The sequence below is a fragment of the Pseudophryne corroboree genome, chromosome 6 (assembly GCF_028390025.1).
Source record: "Pseudophryne corroboree isolate aPseCor3 chromosome 6, aPseCor3.hap2, whole genome shotgun sequence".
Lineage (NCBI taxonomy): Eukaryota > Metazoa > Chordata > Amphibia > Anura > Myobatrachidae > Pseudophryne > Pseudophryne corroboree.
The window spans coordinates 441,822,503-441,835,337 of NC_086449.1; the positions used below are offsets into that span (position 1 = coordinate 441,822,503).

At 41.5% G+C, this 12,835-nt stretch overlaps 1 protein-coding gene across 4 annotated transcripts in view; it reads right to left on the reverse strand.

Annotated features, from left to right (window-relative positions):
• Positions 1-165: 165 nt before the first annotated feature.
• The window catches only part of CELSR1 (cadherin EGF LAG seven-pass G-type receptor 1), a 318,308-nt gene continuing 305,638 nt past the window's right edge, over positions 166-12,835 (reverse strand). For 2 of the 4 annotated variants that reach the window (XM_063927109.1, XM_063927110.1), the window contains exons 30-35: positions 10,965-11,101; positions 9,199-9,302; positions 8,779-8,946; positions 7,638-7,880; positions 3,479-3,743; positions 166-2,445 (exon numbers count right to left, since the gene is read on the reverse strand). In XM_063927109.1, the coding sequence (XP_063783179.1) occupies positions 2,421-2,445; positions 3,479-3,743; positions 7,638-7,880; positions 8,779-8,946; positions 9,199-9,302; positions 10,965-11,101 (942 nt within the window). In that variant the 3' untranslated portion in view covers positions 166-2,420. The remainder of the gene's footprint in view (positions 2,446-3,478; positions 3,744-7,637; positions 7,881-8,778; positions 8,947-9,198; positions 9,303-10,964; positions 11,102-12,835) is intronic. The other 2 variants (XM_063927112.1, XM_063927111.1) reach the window with 2 other exon arrangements.

Below are 12,835 nucleotides of genomic sequence, written 5' to 3' on the forward strand. Positions count from 1 at the left end.
AGTATCAGAGTGTAGATCTCGTTTCACTGTATTTAAAATAATGGTTGTAATATTCATAGAAAATGTATTTTGTTTCATATTTTACCAAGAAAAAGAAAAAAAAAGTTTTACTGTGTCTATTTGAATAGTCTTGAAGCATAATGTACAATTTGACCTGACATGAAAAGATGAATGCAGTTTTCAGGTGGTTAAATTAATTGTAAAGCACACATTTTATTTTTACATGTTACAGTATATTTTGGTAGAGGTTTCCTTTTAAAGGTTAATTTGTTTACTGAAGTGATTTGCTTCACTTTGCCGTTAGCTTTCAGATGATAAAATGAGTCAGCACAATAATACAAGTTGAACATTTTAATTTACTGTTCCATTTTTATCAGTACTGCTTTTCCAGTGTTTTGTACATTAATAAATATGCATGTAAAAAAGATCCAGTGTCTAATATTTGTCATAAAAATAATATTACAAATAAAAAAACCTTGCCAATATTTAACATTTCTTCTTTCCAAAATTCCAAAAGACATTTAGCGGAGTCACAATATACATATGTCATCTAGAACATTCCTCTGCCATTGAGCCTGCGTGTACACAGATATAAAAAAACTATTTGCCTCCATAAATATTAAAGGTATGACGGAATATTTTTTTTTCTATTTGAAACATTGATTAAAGAAACCATGAGCTTCAAAACAAATACAATTATTGTGCAGATCACCAATACTTGAAAAAGCAAGGCACTTTAAAAAAAAAAAAAACACAACAACCCCCAATCTGCTACTTCTGCGTTAATTGTCTTGTTTCTGTGTGGTATAGGCTACCGTACAGTATCCAGATTTTTTTTTTACTAATATTTGAACAATTTAGCAAAACTATCGCAATTCGTGATATTGAGCTTATATGCATTGCTTAGGATCCTGAGGATTATTCAGTGGCGCCCACACGTACATTCAGATTTGTCTGCTGATACCAAGTTCTGTGTAGCTGCCAGCCTGACTCAATGACCTTTAGATAGCACGAGCGTGAGCAGCCATTAATGCTACACTGCATAAGCCAGGACCCTCCTGCACACTGCTAATTATTATACCACAACATACAACAGTTTCTGTAGACTTTTAGAATAATGAGGGACAAAGAAATCAGGTTCCTGAGTGAACAGATGGACAGCAATGCACTAGAATTTCACGATTCTCCACAAACATTTCTTAATAACTCAAGTGTTCAACAATTTGGGTCTTCAAAATTTGGAAGTTCTGTTATCCGGTGAATTCCTAATAAACATTTCAAATGTGTAAAAGATTTTGACATGCAGTAAAAATAAAAGAGGACCAATAAAGTAAACTAACAACTCTCCAGGTCATAGGCCTTTACCAGCATAATATGCGTAACAATCTGAATGCTGCCTTTATGCCACGCAGTTTCACTGTGAACCAGGTACACTGATAGCCTGTAGGCAATACAGTCGAACACCCCACTGGTGGACTTACATGGAAGATACATAGGGTAGGCTGTCTTCACAACTGGACGGACAATGGTAGAGGCACTTGTGTCCTAACAGAGGAATCATGAAAGTAGTGTTAAACAATAAGAATTACTTGGCAGCAATATTAACTGATTCTTTTTTTTTAATCTTAACATAGGACAGGTGTCTAGAATAAGAATCATTAAAAATAAAAGTTAAAATTCAAGTAACATTGTGCAATCGTCTTAATATAAAAATATCTGTCATCAGTAGGACTGTGGATAGCAAATGGACAAAACTAGTAGTAATGTAAAATTTACAAAAAGAGCTTTGTTTTCTTTGTAAAAGTCTTCATACAAAATATATAAAAAAATATCTACAATAAGTTTTTTTAAACAGATTTATACAATGATGATTTGTTTTTAAGACACATTGTAATGTGGTGAAATTGAGTAGGGCACTTGGTGTCATATTCCGGTGTGTATTGTTCAGTAGGCTGGAAGGTCACATTGTGACAGAGCACAGAGAATCAGCATCGCCGGGCCCCCAAATAAGAGGACGGGTCAGAGTGCTGATTTTAACATAGTAGATCCATTGTATTTACATTCATTCTAGAGTCGTAGCTTAGATTACACCACAAAGCAGTCTTGCCTGCAACGTATGGCTCTGAGCATCCGCCAGTCTATCAATGTCCACAGCTATGATGTCCTTTTCATCCTGGGCAATGGAGCCTTATTGTCACAATTTGGCACTGGGTTTTTATTCTCATAGATCCTGATAGCGCGGCCCTGTGATGTATGTCATGAAGCAGTCACAAGTCTGCCATATTTAGTAATTGCATTAGCAATGATACATCCCCGACCAGCACACTTGTACATCTCTGTCTAGTCCCAGGTGTTCGGGAAGTCACAAGCTTGGAACGAGGATTTCCGGTCACTAGCAGCCTTCATGGTTTCCTGATGATTCAAATTGAAGTTTCATTACTGCCGCTGTTCATGAAAGAAGGGACCATGCAGGATTAAGGTTAGGTAGAACACTGTTATATGTTAGTTTGTCTGTCATGCATATCACCAAGGGAGGAGAAAGGGTCACACAGTGTTCACAGATGTAGCATGCAAACACAACCCTGCCACCACTTGTCCACAGTCAGTACACATGCACAATGAAATGTACTTGTTGTACTATAGATCTGTTTACCCAATTGCAATGAATATGTTAAAATCTGACTTTCTGCTCCAGGGAAATCAGATTGCAGGTTACCCTAGAAAATAATAGGACATTTTGCCTTTAATAAAACTGCAACAGACTGCAAGTAAACAATAAAACTAGGTTATCCAGTGGGATATACTTCAATGTGTTTAGAATCCCCTGTTCCCAAGCAAAACAGATTTATTTTATAATGAAATATAGCACTAGCAAAGTTCTTTCTAATACACATGCGGTGGCAGGGTTGGATACATAACTAAGCGCTTGCCTATACTTATCGGACACCTGCTAATCTGACCAACTTCACCATTGCCCCTTCACAGCTGTAGTCTTTCCCCACGGTGTACAGTATAACGTTGAAAACATACCCCCAGATGGGATCCGTTCAATTTGCCGGTTGTCGGGATCCTGCCGCTCAGGATACAGACGCCGGAATCCCGGCAACACGGGACTATCCCCACTCATGGGTGTCCACGACACCCATAGAGTGGGAACAGAGTCCACCGCAAGGGGACTCTTTCCGTTAGCCCTGTTGTCGGCATTCTGGCAGGCGGGGTGCCGCTATCGGGATATGGACAGCCAGCATCCCGCCCGCCGGTAAATCGTATGTATTCCCCCGAGATTTCATCTCAAACTTAAATTGTATTACTAGTAGCCATGCTGTCCTGGACCTGAGGAGCAGCTGGGATACACTATGGTTAGTAAAGCACAGCCATCACTGCACTGGCCAATGTGGAGCTGTGAGCAGACATTATGTTTCAGGGAACACACCAAGTGCTGCGTTTCCCAGTGCACGTTTGTATGTTCTATACTTACTCAGAATCTGAAGCTTCTCCATTTGTAGGCCCAACTTGCACACTCATCGCCATACCATTGAGTTGTTCTCGAGAGTGGTCACTCCGTGCATTCTTTATGGTTATTGCAGAGTCCGTTACTGGACGTACGCCATCATTGGAGCACAGGGAAGAAGTCCTTGATGAAATAGTGCTTTGATTATAGTCTGCCAACTTCTCACGCAGTCGGTTTTTCATGTTTTTATCAGTCAAGGGTGGTGGGTACGTGACTTTGTTTTTCAGAATACCTGTTAAGAGGCACATTTAAATAATAAGTGGAATAGGAACTGGTCTGTCTATCTCAAAGTGCCTGAGCACTGGCAGATCCGATAACGCCCGTAGCACTGTCAGCAGTAATCAAGCAGTCCCCGCTATGTGTAATCTCTGTATGCAGCTTTGCTGGGATCAAAGATTTTTAGTTCAATTATGCTGTCTGCCACAGTCTGGATCTATCAACTGCAGAGCTGCTCATCATGAGTCTACCTGATCCCTGTGCAGTGGCTGCTGTGTACCTCACTGCCAGCCTGCAGGATGACCTGCTGTAAGATCACACACCCTGGCAGTCTTCTCTCCTACAGTCTTAAAACGTGTGTATAGTGCTCTTTATATGGGCTCTCTATCCAGATCTGCATACTTGTCTATACCTGTAGCTGTGCTTGCAGCACTAAAGGGGTTCATCTTATGTGCAACTGCGTAATCTCTAGTACAGTATACAGTCCTCCAGCTACTTATTAGGGATGTTAAATGGCTGAATGCAGTGGGGGTACATGTCTAGCCTGGGTGACCAAGGCAACCTCGTGGCAATAGTCCCCATGCTCATTCTGGCACCTCTCCCTACTTGCATGTAGGATGCAGGAGGAAAGAGCATTCATACTAATGTGTCACAGCAGAATGGAAAAGGCAGTAATAAGACAAAGGTCTGTATTTTCCATTTCTCTCTACATTCTCTGGCCTCTTAGTATTTCTGCATATGGTTCTGTAGGCTGCCCCAGTAATAGCTATCATCTTTTTAGTTCTAAAGTATTTCTGAACTAATGTTGCTGCCCTGATCAATGTCATGTGGCAGGTGCAAGGGGTGAAGTTGGGACTGGAAAGGGGAGGGGTCAATATTATTAAATCCCATCCCCCCCCCCCTCCAAACAAAAGTCTAGATCTGTCCCTGTGACTCAGTGTCACGTATTCAAATACATAAGTACACACCTGTATGGGATGCGGTTATGTTACCGGCAATCGGGATCCCGGCGGTCAGGATCCAGACTGCTTAAAATACCGACGCGCATGATCCCAGCATACAGGGTCTATTCCCAGTCGTGAGTGTCCATGACACCCATAGAGTGGGAATAGAACCTGTGGTGAGCACAGCAGGGGCTTCGTTGCGCTCGCCACCCTATCGGCATTTTGGCAGCAGGGATCCCGGCATCGGTATGCTGACCTCCAGGATCCCTATCGCCTGTCACGCATACCCAACCCATACTATGCCCTGTTGCTTTAATATAGTCACAGTGAGTTGCTGGACCCTGACCCCTTCTCCTCAGGCTACCTTGTCTGTTGTGTTTTTCACTTGTGTTGTACCTAAGATTTGTCAGTTTACATTGCACTTATGTACTGACAAAGCTACACAAGATTATAGCCCCAAAAACATATAAGCAATGAAGTTGTCCAGAGTATTGCATTTTTTCCTAGTATCAGTTAGACTGGTAACAAAGGTTATGGATTAATAGACACGAGTGTGGACCGGAAAACCCAGGTTGGAAACTCCCCTGTACGGAAACGACAGATCCCAACACTGAACTACAAAGGGGAATATGTGCAGAAAAGATCATCAGTCGCCTAAAGGATTTGCAGCATAGGAATCTGTAGAATAAGCAGACCGCCTGCATAATACTGCAGCTATCAGTTTTGCATATTTTGTAGATTACAATACCCTTCCATAAATCATCATGGAAACACATTCTACATGGGACTGTGTACGAGTAAGTCACATTATATGTATGGCTTTTGTTCTCTTAAGTAAACTTGACTCATTAAGTAAATAAAATGGGCAGGACCTGCTATGAAGAGAACACATCATTCACTGTCATGTATGAAAGCTCTATTGTTGTTTGGAATATTGATAGAAATGTACATTGCAACTTATTTCAATGAGCACATTTTAGCTCCTATGCAGATAGGTTTCCTAGGCTCAAAAGAACTAATGCAGCAGGAAAGCACCAGAAATGTCTACAGGAAATGCAGATTAGCAGCAGACAACCATACAGTATGTGTTATCCCAAGCTGGTAAAGCTCTAAGGGATCTATGGGCTACATAATAAAATCAGTTGAATTGGACACTGTGTTACATTTTTTGTTTTTAAACTAACATACATTGCTGGGGAAGTATAGAGCGCGAGCTGTGTAACTACTAACCGGATTCAGTGATTCTTACTACCGGCCAGGTTTAGCATTAATTGGGACAGCAGATTATTTTTATAACACTATATAAAAACAGGAAACCATAATGTACTAGAATCAGTCACGCGTGATTCTAGTATGCGGTTTCTCAACTGGAAGAAACAACGATCTGGCAAGAGAGCTTCTCCAAAAGCCATAAGTAAACCTAGCAAATGCAAAATGGAATATATAGATTTATTTAAATAATGTCCATTATATATAGAAAGGAATTAAATAAAATACAAATGTTCCATGTTTTCATCAATTCATTATGGTGATTGCATGCAGTCAGTTTAAATCCCCAAATTAATTCCTTATATCATCAGTACCTTAGGTGGTCTGTTATTTTTTGTAGGTCAAACTTAAGGGTGTGTAATTTATTTATTTTTTACATTTTGTACCTTAATCTCTTTCTTGTGTATGTTTCACAAGATGTTAGATGCTACTTGTGGTTATTTTGATTATAACAATGCTAAATAGACATGCAAAATAAAAATGTCTGTGACAGCCAAACTAATTTTAGATCATATAAACACGTTTATATAAAAAGGATAATGTGTAAGTAGCTATCCAATCCTTACATAGGTAGCCCTAGTGATGGAAACCACAAGGTCACAGTGGAAATGGACCTCTGTAACAGAATGATCTATCTGTGGATCTAACCACCAGGGACAGAATTAGATGGTTCTAGGCCAGTGGTTCCCAACATCGGTCCTGAAGGAGCTCTAACAGTCCAGGCTTTAAAGAGGTCTATGACTCAGCACAGATTGTTAAATCAAATTGACTGAGATTAAGGGGGACATTTACTAAGCAGTGATAAGAGCGGAGAAGTGAGCCAGTGGAGAAGTGGCCCCATCAACCAATCAGCAGCTCTGTATCATTTTATAGTATGCAAATTATAGACGTTACTTCAGTGCTGATTGGTTGCCATGGGCAACTTCTCCACTGGCTCACTTCTCTGCTCTTATCACTGCTTAGTGAATGTCCCCTTAAGTCACCTGTTGCCAAGCATAGATATACTTAACACCTGGACTGAGGACAGAGTTTGGGAACTCTAGGCAAATGCTCTAAAAGCCAAGGAGGAATGCACTGCTTTAATGGTGCTGGTATACGCGTGATGTGAGTGGGAAACAATGATCTTCTCAAGCCAGAATTTTATTCTAAATCCACAATGTGCATGAAGTACTTGGCATGGTGTGATATTAATACACATCAGGGATATATTTTTAAATAATAAAATATATACGTTTTCAAAGAAGCCATCACATTCATGTTGCTCATACAGTACCAATCATGCTAAAGCTAAGATTAGGGGCAGACAGCATGGACTAGATGTATGGAAGCTCAGTAGGTACTGGTTACCATTATTTAGGCAGATTTGTCTGTACTGTATGATGATGACAACAATTATATCCAATTGAAATTTGCTCTACTCAGAACTGTGTGTGGTCAGCACAGTTCTAAGTGTTTTATATGGGTCTCTGCTCCGGGATAGATATGCTTTGTCACTATTCATAACGTAGACAAGCAGCATGTAGGCCCTGGAACGCCGGCACCTGGAGATCGACAGCTAAAATAAATAATTGCCCATCATGTTTATAAATATAGTACAAACACAGGCGAAATGCTACAAGTAGCAATTCCCAGCTGTTGCTCTCCCGGTGGCAGCGTTCACACATCATATCTCTATTCCTTTTGTAATAATATGTTACCTTTTCTGAGTTCTGGCTGCTGATTGTTTTGATTGATGACAAGTTTTCCATCTTTGTTCTGTGCATCGTTCTCCTTGTCACGAGGTGTGTCTCCGCAATGATTAACCTTGTTCTCATTATGAAGCTCTACATTCACTTTGGTCTCTACCTTCAGCGTGCATTTGTTGCCCTGATCCTCACTGTCACTGGCAGTCATACATTCAGCTGGCCAGTAAGGTTTAACGTGGTTTGGTACTGTATCCACTGCGGAAAATAAAATCCCATATATACATGTATACAAATGTCATTTTTGTTATATAATGCTAGTGTTCAGTTTTCAAGCAAAGAAAGAGTGCTATAGTCAAAGTACGGCTCCGGGCGTGAGATGTAGGGAGGCCAATCCCGGGATCGGGATTGGCGGGATCCCGGGATTTAAGGCCAAAAACGGACGGAATTCAATCCCAGGATTGGAAGGTCCAATCCCGGCGATTGAGGGATCATCGTTGAGCATCCACAGGACGCTCAGACGCTGCCCGGCTTCCTCCTTCCGGCTCCCACGGCGCAGCGTGAGGTCACGCTGCGCCGTCAGCCGCCACTGGGGGAGAGAATGTGGAGTTTCCCACCCACCCGCCTGCGGTATATACGGTTAGTTATGTGTGCAGGGTGGGCGGGGCGAGGGGACGGCCACATAATTAAAAGCCAATCTCGGGTGTCCCGGGTTTGCCCATTTTTCAATCCCAATACCCAGGATTGGCTTCCCTAGCGAGATGTATCAAACCTTCTAGAGAGGGCAAATGCAGAAGTTGCCCATAGCAACCAGTTTGTAGAATGTACTTGATAAATGATAGCTTCAAGCTAAGGGCAACCTCTCCACTTGTCCGCTTTAGACGCTCTGATACTAAATAACAGAGACGTAAGAGTCAGAAATATGTATGGTATAGAGCAGTGTTCCCCAACCACGGTCCTCAAGGCACACTAACAGTCCTGGTTTTAGTGATATCCAGGTTTGAACACAGGTGACTTTATTAGTACCTCAGTTATTTTGATTTAACCATCTGTGCTGAAGCCTGGATATCACTAAAACCTGCACTGTTGGTGTGCCTTGAGGACCGCGGTTGGGAATGCCTGGTATAGAGGGAGGTAAGTGTTCCTTGTGCGTTACCTTTAGGGGTGCTATGAACAGGTCCTCGATCATTATTTTTAGGACTGGTGGGTTTCCATTGTTTCTCGGCTTCAATCTCTTCTTCCTCACTGTCAGAAGAGTGTGAGGAAGCGTACGAGCTGCTGTGCTCATCAAGGGACAGCTCACTGTCTGAGTCCGAGTCATTGCCTGTAAATGAATAAATAAATAAATAAATAAATAAAAAAGATAGACCGCCAAGAACTTCCGTATCTTCCTGCTGTTAGACGTCCCACATCACATTCCCCCTGAGCCCCAGGAGCTTGCCATTGCTGAAACGCTTCATAGATGTTCAAAGAACTTTATGTCATCAAAATCACTGATTAACATTTTTACAGTTATGTAGAACATGGAAACAGAGATTATATTAAGTAATCCTATTGGCTGGGACAGTTTCCTCACCATGGGAACGTGTGCGGTTTCTATGGAACAGTGCAGTGTCGACCTCAGTAACACCAGCACGAGTCTGTCCTGAAGACATGCTGAGCTTCTGCGCAGCCTCATCCCTGTGTCAGAAATGGACAACTACTCAGTAACTATTATCACATTAAAACACATAACTGACCAATAGAAATGGGATATTACTGACAAAGCAATACAGAATTTTGCCATGCTCTTAGCGAATGATTACAAACAGCAAGGAAAGGAAAAGGATATCAGAACATTTTAGAGCGATACTAAAGTAGAAGAATATTTAGTAGTCAGTGTTCCACAAAGGTCATTTCAGTTTTCAGCAAGCAGGTAAGGCACCAGTGTCTTAGCCTAAAACTGTTGTTTTATATCCGGTATTATCACAACAGAAGTCTGGAGCATATATTCCTCAGCTCCTGGGTACTAACACAGTGTTTCCCAATTCCAGCTCTCAGGGACCCCTATATATCTCCTCACTAGCCCAATTAAAATAATTAGCTCCACCTGTGGGCGATTTAAAATGTGTCAATCAGTAATGAATACGCCTATGTACCAACTAGTAGATCTATAGACCCCGCACTGTCGGGGGTCCCCGAGGACTGGAGTTGGGAATCATCGAAGTGTATGCTTTGTGTATACAAATGTATTTAGCCAGCGTCTTATATAAAAAAAAGTGTATAAATAAAAATACAAGTAGCTTGAAATCAAAATAGGTAATAAGGAAAGGGATAGGGGAAAGGGTGTATGGGGAGTGCTCAATAGCAGTTTGCGATCCCGTCAGTAAACGCATACAAGGAAAGCATTTATTAAAATTAGTATTACTGCTCCTCTGGTGGGAATTTTGCTTTCTTTGTACCAGACATGAAGGAATCTTGACACGTTTGCTGACTGCACTGAACTAATCACGAGAAGAGAATAATTTACTATAACAGCAAGAGAAGGGTTTTTATATTGTTACTGTATTATGCATGTTTTAATTATCAATAGAGCTATGGGAACTATTTCAATTGTATTCAATTGATGTCGGATCCTTTCTGACGGAGAGGATCCGACATTTAAGTATTCAATTAGTGGCCAAATCTGACAGGATTTGGCTGTTCCCGACAATGCCAATCCGACTTTTTTAAAAGTCGGATTGACATTGTCGGAAACGGGGCTAAAACTTGTCGGATTTAGCCGAGAATCCGACAAAACACTTGGATCTGCAGCTAGTTGGAATTGCCGAACTGTCGGAAAAACGGCAGCCCAATTGAATAGGTCGGAACACTATCCGACCTAAAAAAGTCTTTCCGACAAGACGGCAGTTCCGACTTGAATTGAACACCCACCTAAGTATATAACATGGTGGAAATAATGTCACCCAGTATAGTAGAGATATACTAGACTTATTTGCCCTAATCTTGATAACACAATAATGGCAACTATAGGACCTTGAACATTGCACTATTTGATTTAGCAGTTATAGAGGAAAACAATAGGAAAGATAGCCATGCAGATGCAATAGTCATACCCCATTATGTGCCAAGAGATTTCACTGCAGCATTTTCAGCCCCTACATTTCCCCATTGTACCTGAATAGACTGTATGCTGGCTGTAATGACACAACGTCTAATGGTATTTCAAAGGGAAATGAGACAGTAGGCTTACATCCAGCAGTTTAGGAGTATTACAAGTTGCGTTTTAAACCCCCTGTACTTTTGAAGTGATGAGTGACAAATAAAGAGAAGCCAAGCGGCATGCACCAGCCACCAGATTACCTGAGTATATAAGCAAGGTAGCTATTGTGGCTCTTGGCTGACCTGACGGTGCTCTCCAAAGACACAGTGGACTCTCCGAAACCTGTTCTGTACATGTTCGTTTCATCCAGATATGTATTATTGCAATTTAGGGTTTGCTAGAAAGGAAAAAAAACGAAGATAATTGTTAGCAGAAGGTGTAGGTCACTTAAAGGTGGTATTGGGAGATAGAAGACTGAACCAATTATCCACCTACCACCACCTGAACTAAGGTATAATAGCTAATCTGCTTTTCTGAACAATATATCCCAATTTTAAATCAGGGTTATGATTATATTGTTTGAATATGTTCTCTAAAGCACTGAGGACAAAGCTATTCTTCATTCTTCTACGTACTAAGATTTGGAGCTGCCATACTGATTTACCTGTAACCATAAACTTTAATATGATGTAGCGGCCAATTGCGGAATCCTTGCATGTAGTCAGATTCTGCAGCCCAACTTCTAAGGCTGGGTACACACATCGCACTGATGGAACGGCCGATTCAGGCAACTATACACACTTACCAATCTGCCACTCGATGTGTCAGTCTGGACACCTAGCTGGGCGGGCAATGAATTTGCGTGCCCAGTTGTGACTTCAACACCTACAGCAAATGTATGGATGGTCGGCGGACCGCCCATACAAACAACTGGATTGTGCCGATATATCTTTAGATATGTGCTACACTGCAGAATAAATATGTCTGAACAATGTCATTCACAGACATAATGGGTTTACATATCCGCTGACGGGCTCACAATATATCAACTGCTTGCTCGAATGGCCAATATATTGCCTGGTGTGTAACCCATCTTAAGTGAGAACAGAACTCTATGCCTTTCTTACGAATAGAAACTTTACCAAAACTACCAAACAGAACAAAAAATTTCCCAACAGAGGGGGAACACATTGCTCTTGCTCCACGCCATGATACAGAATGATAAGGGTATATTTAAACTAGCTGAATACCCGTGCTTCACTACGGAATTTCAAGTATAATGCCAATCTTTGTCAGGCCACACCTTCGGGCAGGCCTTCCATGGAATGATGCTGTCAAAGGGCTGGCGCTGAGGAGAATAATCCGCCTCCTTCTCTGCCCCGTCTCGCCTCTGATGCTGCCCTGCTCAGTGCTATAAATGCTGGAATGACAGGCCAAGCTCCACCCACTGTATGTTAAATATGTAAGATTTGCAGGGATAGGATGACTCTATTCCAAAGGGCCCTAGGTCTCCTTGCTTAGCTTCTCGCTCTCCTTAGGGCTCCTCCTTTGAGGTAAAAAGGTAAAGATTTTCGCACAACACTTAAGGTCACTGGGAAAGGTGTCAGTACCCTTTACACAGCAGATAAGCAGTTGCTGACTATTAAGCTTTCCTTTAATGCATTTGAGAGTCAAAATATCTATCTCTCCTTTCCTTCTATTGCTCTCTGAGAGGTTCGGCAATGTTCAGTTCAAGTGACAGGTTAACCTCTGATAACTGAGACACTATCCTCTCCTGACTAGAAATAGGTTGGTTAAGTACTTAAAAGGCAAATACCACTGACTCATCACAAAATCTACTGAACCATAAGGCTGGACTTTCTTTCCAGTGGCAGTTTTAGAGCATTCAATTATTAAAATAGGGAAGCCACACCCAGCGATATTTGAAAGTGTTTAGGGGTGGAAGTTGATGTGGCTTCCCTATTTGTATAGTGGACTTCTGTGCAACTGCCACTGGTAAGTAAATTCAGGAACAGAGCATTGTGTACTCCCCGACTTGGTATCGCCGCCACCATGCATTTTCTATAGCCCCAGCTGGGTGGGCTGACTTAACTCTCTTCTGTGAGGAGGGAATTCCCAATAATCATCTCAC